Here is a 17,418-nt window from a genome sequence, read left to right on the forward strand (position 1 = left end):
GAAAGTTAACTTTAGGCCTGTTCAGGTGTTATTTTACCTGTTGGCTATTAGTTTTCCATCCTGTTTATAAGTTATAGAGTAGTTGTAAGCCTTTGGTTTATTCTCTCATGATGAAGTTAAATGAATCTCATCACATTTTAATTATTAGTTTATATTAGTCTTATGTATAGTGCACAGCAAGCATCTGTTGTTTTATTAAGATGTAACATGCAGTGGTCACATCTTCTTCTGACACAGCATGTATTTAGTTTGTAAGTAAATAGAATATTCTTTAATAGGTTTGCGCAATGCCCTGTTTATATTGTATTTTTATCACTTGTTTCTTTCTTCAGTTTTTATTGTGATGTTTTTGACTTAAAAGAAATACAATCTTGAAAACATACATGCAGTTTCTGTGTGAGTGTATGAACATCGATTGTGAAACTGACTGCGACGCAGGGGGGCGCCGGCTAAGATCCTGGTCTTGGTCAGGGCCGGCGCTGTAGCAGGTCTAAAGGTTACCAAGTTCACAACTCATGATTATAATCATATTGTATTCTTATCAGTTTGTTCTGCAATTTTGGCACAGAGTAAAATAAAAACACAGGTGATGCAGAATCACAGCAGGTAGTTTAATGTGAATATTTAGTTTATTTAACTGTTTATTTCTGCTAGACGTCTCCTGAACGCCTCATCTACATACAAACATTTTCTCATGTGGTTTGTGTCTGAGGAGCTCAAATTATCACCAGCATCTGTGACACTAAAACAGAACACACAACAACTTTTGCACAGACTGAGAGAAATGACCTGCGCTTTATGAAAATAGTCGATGCAGCAGTCAGCACCTCTGTGGTTTTCAAACCTTGTCCGAGTGTGAGAACGTCAAACAGCTACTGCAAGACTGAACACGTAGCACAAAGCGGATTACAACCAAACATTAACAATAGAAAAGGTTAGAACAGACAGAAGACATAACATGAAACCTTGTTGATTGCCCTTATAAGTGTCTCTGCCAGATTTCTGAGATCCAAAGCATGACAGTGGATCGTAATGATTAAACAAGCTTCCAAGACACTCTGTCAAACATTTATCAGTCTGCTACATTTATACAGGTTTGAGTTATTTGTGTGTAACTCTGAGTTTCCCACAGTGAAGCAGTCCCACCAGCAGCAGCAGCAGAGTCACCAGCACAATGGTGAAAACAGTCCTTAAGACGAGGAGAAGGTAGAAGAAGGGACACGTCTCTGTCTGCAGAGCTGCAAAGACAAGAGAATATATCTGCTGTAACAGCATGGCAGCGTTGTCTGAACGGGCTGCCACAGCATCACTGTGGAACAAAGGGAAATTTGGCGATATGCTGAGAGCCATGAGTTGATGTAACACTAAGAAAAAAGGCTGAGTGAATAGATACGCTGCCTTCTGACACACATGTCACATCACACATTGTTGCCCTCCATCACAGGGAGGACAGGACTCTCGAGGATCACAAAACCGTCTGGAAAACAAGAGATTTGGAGCATTTTCTGAAATTTGATAAATTGCATTCTTACGTGTTGTTACTTAATACTTGTTAAATCAATAAGGGGACTTATACAAGAAGATTGATATCAATAAACTTCAAAACATAAACTTCAATTTCAGTGTGATTTTGACAGGAACATAAAGACACCAATGACAGGAATGTTGTTTTGGTGTGCTGCTTTTTAATCTGAAACAGTGTATTGTTTTACCTCTGACAGCAAACCAGTTTCCAGGTGATTCTCCAACACCGGGGATGCTGCACTTGTAGAGTCCTACATCCAACTTGGAAACGCTGATTATGGCCATCTTTCCAGCAGAACTGTTTTCCATGAGGAGGTCATCTTTGTAGAAATAAGCTTGGAGATCAGGGATAATTGCCTTGCTTCTGCAATTCAGAGACACAGTGTCTCCCTCAATCCCAGGAAGAGCAGGACTCTCCAAGATCACAGAACCGGCTGGAAAACATGTTGAGAACTAAATGTCAGTCCTTATGCAGAAACCTGAGTAAGTCACAACAGTAAATGGGGGCAGACTTAACACAGACAAATGTAGTGTTGGGTGGTTACATTCAGAGAATGAAAAAAAAAAACATTTAAGAAATGCAAATTATATATGTATAGTACTGTATCATCTGCATAGTGATGCAAGTGGATTGTCTAGCCCTTTACATTTGTAAATATTATTCTATAATTAATACCCAGACAAATAACATCAAGTACGTGACAGTTTATTTCTCTATGGCAGCTCAACTCTCTGAAGTGTATGTACAAATATCTGTCAGCAAAAGCTAAATATAACTAGTTACATAATTTATTAAACTAAATACTGTTAAATCGAAACTTAAATATTGAAATTGTTCTAAAGTGTGTTAGCAATAATAGAAGATTTTTAGAAGTGAAAAAGCTGCTTGATATAGGGTCATGCAAGTGCAGTATTGTCAAGGATTTTTATAACTGCTACTCTTGTTACAACTATGACATTTTTGTGAACAGTCATAACTTGCTGCAACATATTTACAGAGCAAACGGTATCTCAGACAAGGGGTCACATACATCTGCACCATAGTTTATTTGTGATGTCTTCATGTTCAAACACCAAGTTATCATGATCAAAGAACTGTTAAAATACAGATTTGAGAATAACCCTGCATGAGTTCCTAGGACATGCAGACTGAAGAAGCATTCATGTTGAGCGCGAGAGTAGGTGAGTTTCTTCTTGGGAACAGGTTACTCTGGAGCGTATGGTTTATTACAAGTTTCTTGGTAACGTTTTGTTATTTCTATTATTTGTCCTTTCATTTAAAGATTGGCTGCTTGGCAAAGTGGTAGATTTTTAACACAATAAAAATATTTTATCAACAAGTTTTACTGATATGAATTTACAGTCTGGTTGATCAGAGCGCTTTGAATTTAGTTAACTGCACATGCAGGATGAGAGACTTCAGGTAGTTGCAGTCTCAAAACAGAAACAGTATTTAATTGTTCAGTTGCAATAAACTTACCAGTGACAGTGATGTTGACACTGTTGCTTCTCTGTCCTCCTTTAGTCTCACACCAGTATTCTCCACTGTCAGCTGCATAGATGTTACTGATAGTACAGACGAACCCTGTTGATGTCCTCTTACGTTGACATTCAGGATTAATTTCCTCTGAACTCCTGACTCCTCTTAACTGAGCTGAACCGTCACCTCCTTCACAATGAAAGGAGACAGGGTCATATTCAAAGTGCTGCTGTCTGTTTGGATGGATACGGAGAAAAACTGCATCTGAAACCAAGAAAAAGATAACAGTGTCTGGAATTGTATTAAGTCCTTAGTATAACAGATTAAACAAGATCTAAGTTTGTGTGGCTTTGAATTGTGGCAAAAAAAGAGATTTTTTTTGTAAAACATATTCTGATCCATTACAGTACACGTAACTGAAAACTATATTACGTCATAGATACAAAAACTGATTTAAAAGGTCATATTCAGTGTTGGTTTGTCAGATAGAAACCTTAATACTAAAAAACAAAAATGTTAAAGAGAATTTCAGATTTTCTATTGCTCACTCACCACTTTTCTGAGTACAGGTGTTCTGAACTTCAGTCCCCATCAGAATACATTCAAACAGCACTGGATTAAAACAGGAGCAGAGTTAAATATCCGACATCGATGGTTTGATCTACAGGATTTAAAACATAGAAATAAGGAGAAAACCTGAGACTCACACAGTCTGTAGAGGAGAGTTGTGACCTCCATGTTGTCTTCCTGTTGACTGAGTATCAGACTGAAAAACAACTATGAAGTATGTAGCTGAGAACTTCCTCTTCCTGTCCAGTTAATGCTCCTCCTGTCAAAGTGTTCTTGACACAAAAGACACAAAACCCCAAGTTGCTCCTAGTGGTTGCACCTGAAGTGTCCTGCAGGGCAGCATGTTGCCGTTTTTAGGTGTGTTTGAATTAAAACACACACATTTTATTAAGTAGTAAAGAGGAGGTCACATCACTTACTTATCAAAAATGTATTTTTTGTACAAATATTAAATCAAATATTATCATGTGTGTTATATTAATCTGTTCAAAACATGATTTGTTTGAAATTTGGTGGAATATTTAAATTTTTATTATGGTATGTGTTACTTAAGATATGATTTAAGGCCAAATCCTGAAATTTAAAATATTAAACTTTAATGAAGACAAATATTAAATTAAACCCAATAAGCAAAGTCAGGTTATTCAGGAAGTTTTTCTTATGTATTGTTGCTACATTGAATATTTATATTATAAAATATTTGGTGTGCAACACATTGTTGTGTTTTGTAATATTGCAAGTTGATTTATACCATTTTAAAGTGTTATTGTCTTAAAGAAAGCTCACTATAAATACAAATTAATTATTTTTTCAGATAAAATGATCCAGTCACATGATAATCCCAAATATAGGGAAATCTGAAAGATAACCCAGACTTTGTTTAGCAGAAATATGTATTTTCAGTTTTTGATTATATTCTTTATATACAGCACAAGCTCCAACCCTGAATACTGAAGCTTGTTAGGGTTGTATGTTTTTAACAGCTGAGGAAAATATAATGTCTTTTAATTAATCTGACAGGGTTGGGAGTGCATCAGTGTGGCTGTAAATGTGTTTCAGTAGCTTCAGGTCAGACCAGTGTAAATGTGTCATGTGGTGGTTGACCACAGTGTGAGCAGCAGATGTGAACAGACAGATCAGATGGAGCCGTGTGGTTTAACTGTGACACTGTGAGAAAAATGATGTGGATGAGGGCGGTGAGTAGGTGACTAAAGTTCACTTAAAACTGTTCTGTCTGACCTGATCTGACTACATTTATATGCTTGTTTAATATGAAACATATTACAGTTTTGAATTCAATTTAAGATTCCACAAAGTGCAAGTGTACATGATTTTTGAATTTATTTTTGTCAAAGACAATAAACAAAAAAATAATGCAACACTGTATTATGTAAAAGCTTTATGTATGCAAAATAATATTGAATTCCAGTTTTTAAATGATGATGTTTTGAAATAACTTTTATTTTAAAAAAATGGTGTATATCATACTGTTAAAATTATTATTTGTTACTTCTTCAGATCAGATCAGTCTCTCATCTCTTCTTCACTCAGGTGTCTTTTTGACCTGTGAGACAGAAACACAAAGAGTAGATTTCTGGTAGAAATATAATAAACTCAATGTTCTTCTCTCAGCTTTTCTCTGAGGTTTTAGCCTCTTAGATCTCATGTCATTTTAATTGAATGGTACCTGCTTGGATGTAATCACATGACCGAAACAAAAAAACAAAAAGTACACAACTTAACTTTATGAAACCTGCACCCTCATATATAAAGGTTGTCTTAGAATATATACTTGAACTTAATCTTAAGATAATTTCCAGTGGTGTGTTTTCAATTCATAAAAGATGCTGAGCATGAGAAGACTTCTGAGAGGAGGTTCTGAGGATCCCATTTGTAGGTTACACACCTGCGATCTATAACTCTCATATCATTTTAAATTGACGGCACCTGCCCATTAATTTGGAGGGTTTAGTCAGAAACATCCAGAGACCAAAAGAGAAAATCTAATTTTGTGTAAAATGAGATCATGGTAATTATAGAGGAAACTGAAGCTGTGCAACACATCTCAAATTCAGAGGACAATGTTGCTGGAAGGTAGAATTTCCATCAGTCTTACCATCTGAACAGCAGAATACAGAACGTCTGGCTCTGCTGAATTTGGGTCTGTGGCTGCTGTGGAGCTGGATAATCCTGGTTCTGCTGAAGAAACAAGAAGACTCCATGTCATTATGGGGATTGAGGGAATATTACAATCTGCCATAAAGATTTCCATAACAAATATATGAACAGACTGTGAGGATTAGTCCTTTTATTTTTTTGACTGCCATGAAAGAATCATGAAGTATTGATTTATTGCTATTTATTAGCTCTGTCCAACTTTTTTTTCCAGGTTTAATCAAAAAAAAAAATGCAGCATTGGTCTGGTGTTGCTGTTTTGGGGCGTTTCTCTGTATATCTGGTGTCAAAGTTTTCCACATAGGATAGGATATAGAAGAGTGCTGAGGATGAATTAAGTAATTATTGAGTAGAGAAGCTGCTCTTTCACTGAACGGTTTGCACTTTGTTTCTGTGATGAAATATAACTTGAAGATAAAATGTCACAGCTCTGTCACTGGTGACAGAAGATTTTGGCTCATCACTTCTGTACAGAGAGATTTTTAGAAAACATCTGAAATGTTATAAATAGTCAACATCTTTTTCATCACATACGAACCAGGTTCAGGAGCTTTGGGGGTCTTACTTATGGTCACAGCAGAGTAGACGAGTTGGTGTGAGAACTCATCCTCGTCTGAAACAGAGAAACCAACAGTAAGACTGACAGATGAACTGTAAAGAGCTAATTTTAAATATGGGCAGACTGAAGCGATGAGGGGCCCATTCGCCTCCTTCACTCTGTGGGTCTCTGCTGTGGTTTGTCTCAAGGTGGAGACTCAAACTATCAGCAGCATCATGTCGAAAACAAAAAACCACGTCCACGCTGAGAGGACTTAAAAAGAATCCATCTGTGCTGCTGTGGAGCAGGTCACAATCTTTTCTGGTAACAGCAGCTCAACCACAACTTTCAAAATGGATGACAGCGACACAAAGCAACTCTCGTTATTAAAGTCAACATGAAGTCAAGTGAACCTGTGTTTCTTCTCTGTTTTGTGACGACGACTGTCACACCATCTGGATCGTCTGCAACATCATCCCCAGACACTGAAACAGAAAAGATGATGTTTGTGGAAAGACAGAAAAAATACATAAAATCAAACAAACAAGTAAAAAGTCAGCAGGTACAGTAGATGTGCAAATGTTATGCATAGATAGAGAGCAATATAATCTTATTTTTCACAGTTGTTCACACACACATATTTTACTATATATGTGAATATATATGAATGTAACTTTATGACCTGTCACACTGATAGTATGTTGTTATGACAAGAGAAGTTTTAACAATATAAATTATTAATCTAAAATGAAATATTTCATGTTAAAAAATACATTATTGTGTCATTATCTTAAATGTTTCACATTTTAACACAATCGTGTTCTGCATCAATACACTGCTGTAACACACGTATACACAAACTCTTTGGTCTTTAAATCCTAAATGGTCCCTAATCCTAAATAATAACCAAAATAACATGTTTGCACTCACCTGGATGATTGTCTTTTATTGACTGTGATGCTGCTGTTGGTGTCTCTGAGGAAACTGATGGATAAGACAGCAAATGAAAACTGAGATCAACAGATAAATAAAGAAGGGGAATTTAATGTTTGCTTTTTCATAACAGTGCAGAATATTCTTTAAAATCCTGTTTAGTCTTGGTTACACTCTGTACAACAACTTTCCTGAGTGAAAGTGTGTGTAAAAATGCAGGAAAAGTGAAAAACTCACAAGTGATACCTAAGTTAAGCCTGTCTTTCAGGATGGACAATAAAATATAAAATATGAATATGATACTTTTATGATACTACTCTTTAAGTATTTCTTTGGCAGTTATTCACAGAAACATGGTAAGATAGCTCTTTTCCTTTACCTCTGCATTTCTTAAGATGAAGAAATCCCACCACCAGCAGCACCAGAACCATCATCACAATGGTGACAGCAACCCACAGCAGGATGATCACATGAGGGGAGTCGGAGCCATTTTGGAGGGTCGTGTTACCAGGAGGTGTAGAGGTGATAGAATCAGGATTTGCTGTAACAAAACAAACATCATGTTAACAAAGTGAATTCAAGTGATGGACACTCTGTTGGTTTCTTGGGTTTACTTTTCAGTTCTGTAAAGTCACATTTTAGCATTGATGGTCACAATACTTAAAAAAAGTTGCAGGTGTTGTACAAAATATCCACCAAGCTTCAAACAACTGGACTTTCATAAGAAGAGATTCCATCACCATGTTTCACCATCAACCGTTCTGGCCATACGTCAAGCAAAAATATCCTTATGTTATTTCATAACACAGTTATACCTCACCTATGACAAACAGCCAGCTTCCTGGTGATTCTCCAACACCAGGGATGCTGCACTTGTAGATTCCTTCGACAGACTTGCTGACATTGTGAATGGTCATGTTTCCTGTAGGACTGCTCTCCATGAAGACATCATCTTTGTAGAAATCAGCCTGGAGATACGTTTTCTTGTTTGTGCAGTGCAGAGTCACATCTTTGCCCTCCAAAATAGGAACAACAGGACTCTCCAAGACCACAGAGCCAGCTGAACAACATGTAGAAAACATATAAAGTTAACCATATATTGCATTGTTGAATGTTGAATTTATACGGGTAAGGATAAAAACAGCAGATACTAGAATGTAGGCTAAACATGAAAGGCAAGGTATTTCATGATTCTGCAACAATATGCATTAAGAAAATCTGTTAATAACATTTATTTACAGCCTGGTTGACCTCAGAGTCAAGAATTCTATCAGTTGAGCATCCAGTATGATTCTGGACATACCGGATCAAAATCCACACATAGTTAGTAAGACACATTTAAAATAGGTACAACAAGTATTGGTTTCAAAAATACGATGCACATACCAGTGACAGTGATGTTGACACTGTTGCTTCTTTGTCCTCCTTCAGTCTCACACCAGTATTCTCCACTGTCTGTTGGATAGGCTCTGTAAATTGTGCAAGAGGATCCTGTTGATGTCTTCTTGATGGAACTACATTCTGCATCAATGTCCTTATCACTCTTTATCCTTTTCAACTGGGCTGAACCGTCCATCCCCCCACATTCGAAAGAAACAGATTCGAGTTGAAAGTGCTGCAATCTGTTTGGAGTGATGCGAAGGAAAGGTGCATCTGAGAGCAAGAAAGAGATGATAGTGTTTTCAAGGAGACACTTAGAATGTTTCAATTATTAAAAGATAAAACCAGATCAAAAATTGATGCGTCCACCTTGTGACATTAACATTTTTGAAAGATTCTGGTATTCTCTAGCAACATCGAAATTAATTCATTAGAAACGGAATATTTCACAAAATACAGCATCATATGACACTGGGACATAAATTACATTAAAGACACAAAGGTTTAGGTCGATGTTTAATAATGTGAGCAATACAACGGAATGTTAATGCACATGCTTAGTATTTCCTATTCCTCACTCACCACTTTTCTGAGTAGAACTGTTCTGAACTTGGGTCCCCAGCAGAATAAATTCAAGCATCACTGATAAAAACAGGAGCAAAGTTAAATATCAGCTATAGATGGTTTGATCTAAAACTTTAACATTCAACTTTAGGATTTAAAACTTAGAAGAAAAGAAGAAAACCTGAGACTCACACAGTCTGAAGCAGAGAGATGTGGCCTCCATGTTGCCTTCCTGCAAACTGACTGTCAGACTGAACCACAACTGAGGAGTGTTTGTGAGAACTTCCTCTTCCTGTACAGTTATTTCTGATGTTGATGTGAGAGCTTGAGAGAGTCACAGTCACTTTAACATGATCTGTCAGTCCTTCAGTTACAGACACTCACCCAAGACAGATGACCATCCCTGATGCTGCAGTTGGCTCAAGATCCCATAGTTAGCTGAACCTGGGGTTGCTGTGGGTTATTAGGTCGAGTGGGCTGTCAAATCGTCCTAGGGGCTGGCATTCAATTGTCAGCTCCTCCTGTCAAAGTGTCCTTGAGCAAGACACTAAACCCTATATTGCTCTGAATTGTTAAGCAAAGCCTTGCTATGTTGTGTGAGTCAGAATGTAAAGTGTCTTGGATAAAACTGAATAAAGGCATCCGATTAGCTCACCTCAGCAAGAATCCCGCACAGCAATTTAGCCTGTCTGGTAAGCATTTATTCCCCAGTAATGATGAAACCATATCTCTATGTCATGAATTCAATTATTAATGGAAATGCTATGACTCTTGTGGCCACAAGATGTCCCTGTAGAACATAAGCATGTCATATCAAAGAGGCAAATAAGATAAACAAGAGTTTTGTCATCAAAACTACCATTGCGGAAATCTGAAATTGAGAAGAACACACAAAAATTGTCTAAACTACTGAAGTATCTGGACGGCAACACATACTGGCCTTTAATTCAACTCAGCTTAAATGTAACCTGTTCCTCCTCTTTGTGAGTTAGGGAATCTAAAACGGAGTTTGACCCTCATGTCAGATGGAGGGAGATATCTAATCGTGTGCATCTCCATAAAAGGATAGAGGGATCATTTAGGTAATTTTGGAGTACAAGACCTAAGGAGTGACAGTAACAGATTTAGTCATATATGGGAAATGAGCAATGAGCTAGACCAACTCCTCTTCTAGTTGATTGGACAGATGAACCCTCAACCCACCACACTGACCAATTAGAAGTAGGCAGGTACAGCACAAGGGACTTTAAGAGAATCGGGTGTGGTTCTTGGTAAATATCCTAAGATCGAAGGTTCGATAGGATTTACTGATAGAACAGAGGGCGAAGCATTTTGGCCTGGCTTTGCCATAGATTCGAGACATACCAGAATGCGGCCCCGCTCTCTGGTTAGGACGCTGGCTTGAGATTTGTTTCACTGAAGTCTGCTCTATCATTCCACCCAGCACTGCCTCCACAGAATTCCTTTATCATCAAACCAGAAACTACACTACTATACAATACTGTACTCTGTACTATACCATACTAAAATACCATACTTAAAAACAAGCATATGAATCAATGAATGGATGGAATCATGTGAAACAAAATGCTAATTTAGTCTAAAATCTCCACAGATAGTTAGTAAATATGTAAACGAATGTCTAGACTCATCATCGGTAAGCCTCAATTTAAATGTCGAATTTTGTCTCATTGCCTCACTTAATTGAAAGAACGGATATTTTAACAATAATGAACGTTTCAAACTCTGGATCTGATTGTAAAAAAGAACAGACCTCATTGTTATAACAACTGAGGACTTTGATTGCAGTTGTATAATTATTTAGTGATCACTTACCTGGCAACAGGTTCAAGGTTCAGCTAAACTGAGCTCAACAGCAGACCGAATTACCATACAGGGTTTAGGGTTGCTCTTGTTTTTAGTTAACATCATGTCTAAACATCACATGCTTTAGCTTTTAATTTAAACTATAGACATTTGTAACTCTGAATATGAAATAAATATATAATATATATAATTTAATTTTCAGTTATAGACACATCTTATTTTGAATCAACTGTTAACCATTATAAACTGCCAATTATAATGTCAAATGTGTTGGATTTCTAAATCTGATTTTGAAAGTGACTGTTGTTCCACCAAAAAATACATGAAAAAAATAGAATACATGAGAAAAGGCTTTCCAGTTAGAATACTTGGCAGTATATAAACCAGAGTGAGATAGAGTCACAGCCTGTCAATGATTTACAGACTTGGGCTGCGCTGCCTGATAAAAATAACCAACATGATGCAGCAGGTACGTCGTCTTCCTCATTTCTTTTTGCTTATTTTCAATCTCTCAACCAAGTTCTATTTTACAACTAAGTATCACTCGCAAATAATAATAGTGGGTCTTCAGTCAGAGTTATGCTGACTGTAAAAATACTCTGTAACTTTGCACGAAGTCCATGTTGTCAAAAGTGAAAGTTAAACTGCATTACGTGTTGTCAGTATTTGTATATATCTTTAAAAATTCCAGTGTAAAATTGCTACACACACAAAAAGAAAATTCAACTTGTTCCAGAGCTTATTTTTCCATAAAATGCATTTCTGGTCTGGTTGATTTCCAGAGCTTTGAGATGCTTTCACAAAGGAATGGTCTTCAGAGTCTACTTAGATGCCGCAGTGTGTTGGTGTACCTTCTTCTCCTGACACACTCTTGTAAAGGTGACTCACACACACACACACACACACACATGCATTTTCAACAGTTTAATTAACTAGAAACTACTAAAGGTTAAAATATATATTTTTTAAAATATAATGACTATACGGCAATAAATTCTAGGTTAAATCACTGGCATTTTAACTAATCAGACACCTCTGAATGCATAATAATGATGTCATCAGTTAAGTAAAGGTACTAAGTAACTTTTGATAGCTATGCCTTGCAAAATAGTTTTTTTTGCATGGATTATGTTCCATGGCCATGATTTTTCAAGCCCAGGACGTGTTAAGTTCTTACAGCACATGTAATTCTGAGTATTCGTAGGTAAACACTATTAGAACACTTTTTCTAAGGCAAGGTTATAGAAATATGGATTGGGTTAAACATTCTATTAATCAAACGTTCTAAGTCAACGTTGACAAAGATGATGATCTTTCTGTAAGCCATGTCTTTGGAGTTGTCAATACAAAACCAGAAGAAACATTAATCATCCTTTAGTAGTGACGACTGAATATTGTATGAAAAATGAAAATAAATAAATTGCTGTGAACATATTTCATAAATGTAATTTCATGTAATGAAATCATTCATCATCTGGTGGATGTGTCGTTCTAATTCTAATTTGACTGTGACTTTCTTGAGCTGAAAATGGTTCTTTTTAATTTCGCAAACATCAAATGCGCAACTCATTGCACAGTTTTAAATGGGATCAAAAGACTATTTGTCTTTAGTCATTCGCTGACAAACATACTTTTGCTGGAAATAAAGTCTCATGTTGGCCCACCAGAAGAGGTGAGACATATTTAACGAGTTCCCACTGCAGGAATAAATAACATTATGTATTTCCTTCCAGGTCAGTCTGAGGTAATTGGCCCATCTCAACCAATAGCAGCAAAAGTTGGCGATGACATAATTTTGCCCTGTCATGTGAAACCTGCAGTGGATGTTGTTTCCTTTATGTTGGAGTGGACAAAACCCGACCTGAATCCTATATTTGTTCATGTGAGGCGTGCCGGTCAGGAACTCATAGACACCAAACATCCATCTTACAAGGGCAGAACATCAGTGTCCTATGATGAAATGAAGAACGGAAACGTTTCACTGAAACTGTCCAAAGTAACACCTTCTGATGCGGGAAGATACGAGTGCTACATTCCAACACTGAACACAGGAGCTTTTGTTGAGCTTGTTGTTGGTAAGTGTGTTGTTGGTAATGTAACTATTCTCCATCCATTGGAGAAGATTGTGGATCTACGGAGTTTTCAGCCATTGACGTCAAAAAGAAAGGTGGAAATAAGGGTTAAATGAGTTTATGAAAACAGCTCTGTTCTACAGGTACAATGTATGGGCACAAATATTTATTTTTTACATAGCACAAAGTCAAGCTGCTCCTACAGAAGCTCAATAGGGTTGGGATCGTTGCTACTAAGACTAGTTTTGTGGTTACCATTTAATGAAGCCACCAGTTTAGGACCTGTGAGGACTCTGTTTCTCAAACTACAGACTCTGATGTAGTTTTCCCCTTTTTCAGTTGTGCACCATGGCCTCCCACTTCTCCTTTTACCCTTGTTAGAGTTGGTTTTCACTGTTCTTTGAAGGTAGAACTGCAAACTGTTGTATTCGATATTCAGTTTCTTGGCAATTTCTGACTTGAAATAGCTTGAATTAAAAAATGAAAATAAAAACAAAAGAATAGATGGATGTGTGTCAGAAGAAGGATTTTATTTCTGGTCATTTTGACCAATCTTTTAAGCACTGATGTCTGTAGGTCCATGTCAAACGATGTAACTTAACAGCTCACACACGTCCATGCCTTCTTTATTTTGGCAGAAATCTGAAGTGATACATCCAGTACTTTGACCTTAAGCACCCCTTTGATCAGCTCAGGGATTTACTGTGTTTCCTGGCCTTTGGCATTTAACAATGGTTACATGTAATGGCTAGAAACAGCAAACTGAAGGGGCAAGGGAGTGTCTGACAGAGAGTCATTTTAAATTCAACGCTAATGAAGAAGGAATACAGTGTTTTAATGACAGTTATACATTCAGGTTTGCTTTTGCTCCTCACCAGGTGCTGCTTCCTCACTGGTCATCAGTCTATCAGAGCTTGACAGAAACAAAGGAGCAGTGGTTCTACAGTGTGAGTCTACAGGCTGGTATCCAGAACCTGAGGTGTTCTGGCTGGACGGTGAGGGAAACCTCCTCTCTGCTGGACCTACAGAGACAGTCAGAGGTCCTGATGACCTCTATACTGTCAGCAGCAGAGTGACTGTGGAGAAGAGACACAGCAACAGCTTCACCTGTAGAGTCCAACAGAACCACACCAACCAGACCAGAGAGACACACATACATGTTCCAGGTAGTGAACCATATTTTTTATGATGTGTTCATTTTTTTAGTGTCAAACAGCAGGTCCAGTTTTCTATAACTGTCATGTTATTCTGTGTTTTATCATTTCAGATGATTTCTTTGAGGTTCAGTCCAGTTCTTCTTCTACCACAGTTGGTTTGGCTGTTAGTTTGGCTGTTTGCATCCTGGTTATTCTGATTCTTGGCTTTTTTGTGTGGAAATGGAGACAAAACATATTCAGTAAGTCAGATATTAATATCAGTTCTTGGTAAATGTCTCTCAGGTTTTGCACACAATAGTGAAATGAAATTATTGTCAGTATCTTCTCTAAAATGTGGTTTATCTACTTGTATTCCACTGATTGAAATAGCCAGTTAACCCATCACCTGATTATTGTTTAAAATGTCTAATATGCTGTGATACCTTCCTGAAATTCAAGTAAATGTTTTTTTAATTTTTACACAGATCAAACTGATAAAGGAGAGAAGAAGAACCTCTCAAAACGTAACGATGCTGAATATCAGGTTGTTACTGTAGAAGAACCAGAGAGACAGCAGCTCCTGACAGATGGAACAGATCAGATAAAGGATCTGAAGGAGAGACAGGCTGCAGGAATCAGACCAGAGGTACACATGATGTTTGTCTCTGTCATGTGTCATGATGTGCCCAGATCACATCATGTGTTCATCTTGTCTCTGTTCATCTCTCTCCAGGAGGAGCAGCTGAGGAGGAGAGAAGCTGAGAACAGACTGAAGCTCCTGAAAGAGGAGCTGGAGACCAAGAAGACTGAGGTTCATCTTCACTTTCACAGTTTAAGATTGTGATTTCAGTTCAAAGTGACAGTCTTTATGTGTTTAATAGTGTAGAGGGGTCGATGTTACAGCAGTCTGACAGTCAGTTACAGACTAAATGTCCACATGAGGCTCAGCAGGCTGAATCCAGAGAACTGAACATGTCTGTCTTTGTCTCTCAACCTTCTCTCTGTCCCTCCAGATTAGACAGAAACAAGCTGATCTGCAGCAGCTGGATGAAGAGAAGAAGAAGAAGGAGGAGGAAGTGAAGAGACTGAAGGAGCATCTGGAGAACAAGAAGACAGAGGTTCATCTCTTCATCTGCATCTGTTTTATTATAATTCATGTACACAATGTGATCTTATTAACATGTAGCATACAGAACGTACCTGACTGTATACAGAGATACTTGATTAACTGTCATGTTGTATAATTATTCATAAGCTTCAATGTTGTTCTCATGTCTCACTTCATCTTCTCTCACAGGTGAAGATGTTAGAAGCTGAACTAGCCAGCTATTATCGGTATTCTTTGGTAAGTGTTCATGATTTAAACACAATAACACACTCTGATGTGTCCTCATATAAAGATAACAAACAGGCAGTTATTGTATAAATCTGTTGTTGTATAATGACTCGATACCTTTCACTACCAGACTGTGACTGAGATCAGTGCTGATACAGACAGACAGACAGTTATGAAACAGAAGTCTGACTAAATGCAGAGTTGAGACTTCTCACTTGTTATTCCTTAAAAATCAGAGGCTTCATTTTTTACCATATGAGTCATATTATTGTATGTTCAGTATCAGAGTTCCAAAAGGGAAAAAGAGCAGAAGAAGAAGAAGAAGAAGGAAGCTGAAAATGAAGCTGAGAATCTGAAGCAGCAGCTGGAGACTGAAGAGAAGGAATTAGACACCAAAACCAAACAGGTTTGTATTTTTTATCTTTTAACACATATAATCACGTGTTTGCAGACTCCTAGTTGTTTGTCAGTTACTTTTACAATATTACCATCAAGGCTGTATTTTCATGTCAGCACTCAGTGGAGAGACTCAAGTGGTTTAATTCAAGCGAAGATATTATTGATCTGTGTCTTCTAAATCTGGTACAAACAACGAATATCATTTTTTGTATGACTTAATGTCACTGACATGTTCGTGTTGTTCTGTGACACCATCTGCAGGATTCATACAGCTGTTAGGAGGACGGTTTGTTGTTGGGCCAATAAAACAGCTCTAGTAGTAATTAAATGTCTTTCTGTCTGCAGCAGCTTGACATAGACGTACAAACTGAAATGGGCTCTTTTCTTTTCTTTCCTTCCAGTTTAATGACAAACAAGTTGAAGTCCAGCAGCTGCAGGAGGAGATTCAGAAGAAGGAGACCAACCTGAAGACACTGATGGAGGAACTGGAGTCCAACAACAAGGAGGTTCATCTTTTCACCTTTGTATTGTTGTATCTGCTCTGATGTTTCTGGTCTGTTAAAGAGGATTCAGGGTCAATATGCTGAAGTTCAGTCTGGAGCGTGCTGGTCTGCTGTAGAGGTGAACATCACAGATCACTTCAATCATTCTGTTCACTTCAGTTCAAAGATTCCTCATCAAACACAGTGAAGGCAGTAAAAACCTTCACTGACCCTGAGACAGTCCAGACAGGGTGCTGACTTTAGGACACACTGCTACTGTGCTGCTGAGGGTCTAAAACTACACAGAGAAGCTTCAAGATTAAACCAAGAACATATTTTAATGAAAGAACATGTGTCTCTAAATCTCTGGTCCAGTCTGATCCAGTCCAGTCTGTTCCAGCCCAGTCTGATCCAGTCCAGTCTGATCCAGTCCAGTCTGATCCAGTCCAGTCTGTTCCAGCCCAGTCTGATCCAGCCCAGTCTGATCCAGTCCAGCCTTCCTCCTCTCTGGTAAGTGTTTATGCAGAAGAACCATTTATTCACTCTGGAGTTTCTTCATGTAGTGAATCAGAGATTCAGCAGAGAGAAAACACGAGACAAACTGGTTTTCATTCTGTCAGTTTTATTGGTCAAACCAAATAAAATCAGCTGATTGAAATAATACTTAAGTAAAATAGATTAATAAAAAAAAAGATATTGCATGTATGAAATGTGAAAGTATTCATAAGAAGCCATTTTTAAGAAAAGAAAGGACATCTCTACTCTCATCATTCATTTTTACCTGTTATTCTCTTTCAGTGGCCACTTGTTACCAAGAAGAGGTTAAAGGAGGAGCAGCAGAAGTTAAAGGAGGAGCAGCAGAAGTTAAAGGAGGAGCAGCAGAAGTTAAAGGAGGAGCAGCAGAAGTTAAAGGAGGAGCAGCAGGAGTTAAAGGAGGAGCAGCAGGAGTTAAAGGAGGAGCAGCAGAAGTTAAAGGAGGAGCAGCAGAAGTTAAAGGAGGAG

The 17,418-nt window shown here is 37.7% G+C and overlaps 3 protein-coding genes across 4 annotated transcripts; 1 reads left to right on the plus strand and 2 right to left on the minus strand.

Moving 5' to 3' along the window:
* Positions 1–581: 581 nt before the first annotated feature.
* Positions 582–4,078, minus strand: LOC119026903 (Fc receptor-like protein 5). 2 transcript variants are annotated; one of them, XM_037111569.1, is made up of 5 exons: positions 3,712–4,072; positions 3,557–3,616; positions 3,005–3,268; positions 1,713–1,958; positions 582–1,238 (listed from the first exon to the last, which is right to left on the minus strand). In XM_037111569.1, the coding sequence occupies exons 1-5, from the start codon at positions 3,740–3,742 to the stop codon at positions 1,102–1,104; spliced, it is 738 nt and encodes a 245-aa protein (XP_036967464.1). In that variant the 5' UTR covers positions 3,743–4,072; the 3' UTR covers positions 582–1,101. The 2 variants fall into 2 exon arrangements, with proteins under 2 accessions (XP_036967464.1, XP_036967465.1); XM_037111570.1 differs by lacking the exon at positions 582–1,238 and adding an exon at positions 1,248–1,477 and having other exon boundaries at positions 3,712–4,078.
* Positions 4,079–5,107: 1,029 nt separating this feature from the next.
* Positions 5,108–10,045, minus strand: LOC119026875 (low affinity immunoglobulin gamma Fc region receptor II-c-like). The gene is made up of 10 exons (XM_037111519.1): positions 9,357–10,045; positions 9,183–9,242; positions 8,607–8,873; positions 8,041–8,280; positions 7,600–7,761; positions 7,218–7,271; positions 6,701–6,772; positions 6,315–6,362; positions 5,691–5,770; positions 5,108–5,138 (listed from the first exon to the last, which is right to left on the minus strand). The coding sequence occupies exons 1-10, from the start codon at positions 9,385–9,387 to the stop codon at positions 5,118–5,120; spliced, it is 1,035 nt and encodes a 344-aa protein (XP_036967414.1). The 5' UTR covers positions 9,388–10,045; the 3' UTR covers positions 5,108–5,117.
* A 1,355-nt stretch (positions 10,046–11,400) lies between these two features.
* Positions 11,401–17,358, plus strand: LOC119026838 (butyrophilin subfamily 3 member A1-like; the record flags this gene model as incomplete). The annotated part of the gene is made up of 14 exons (XM_037111434.1): positions 11,401–11,460; positions 11,774–11,870; positions 12,725–13,066; positions 13,942–14,229; positions 14,331–14,459; positions 14,685–14,845; positions 14,933–15,010; positions 15,213–15,317; positions 15,497–15,544; positions 15,816–15,941; positions 16,336–16,440; positions 16,792–16,867; positions 16,913–16,926; positions 17,215–17,358. Coding segments are annotated over exons 1-14 (1,770 nt in total), but the record flags the coding sequence as incomplete, so codon positions are not given.
* Positions 17,359–17,418: the final 60 nt, after the last annotated feature.

The sequence above is a fragment of the Acanthopagrus latus genome, chromosome 10 (genome assembly GCF_904848185.1).
Source record: "Acanthopagrus latus isolate v.2019 chromosome 10, fAcaLat1.1, whole genome shotgun sequence".
Lineage (NCBI taxonomy): Eukaryota > Metazoa > Chordata > Actinopteri > Spariformes > Sparidae > Acanthopagrus > Acanthopagrus latus.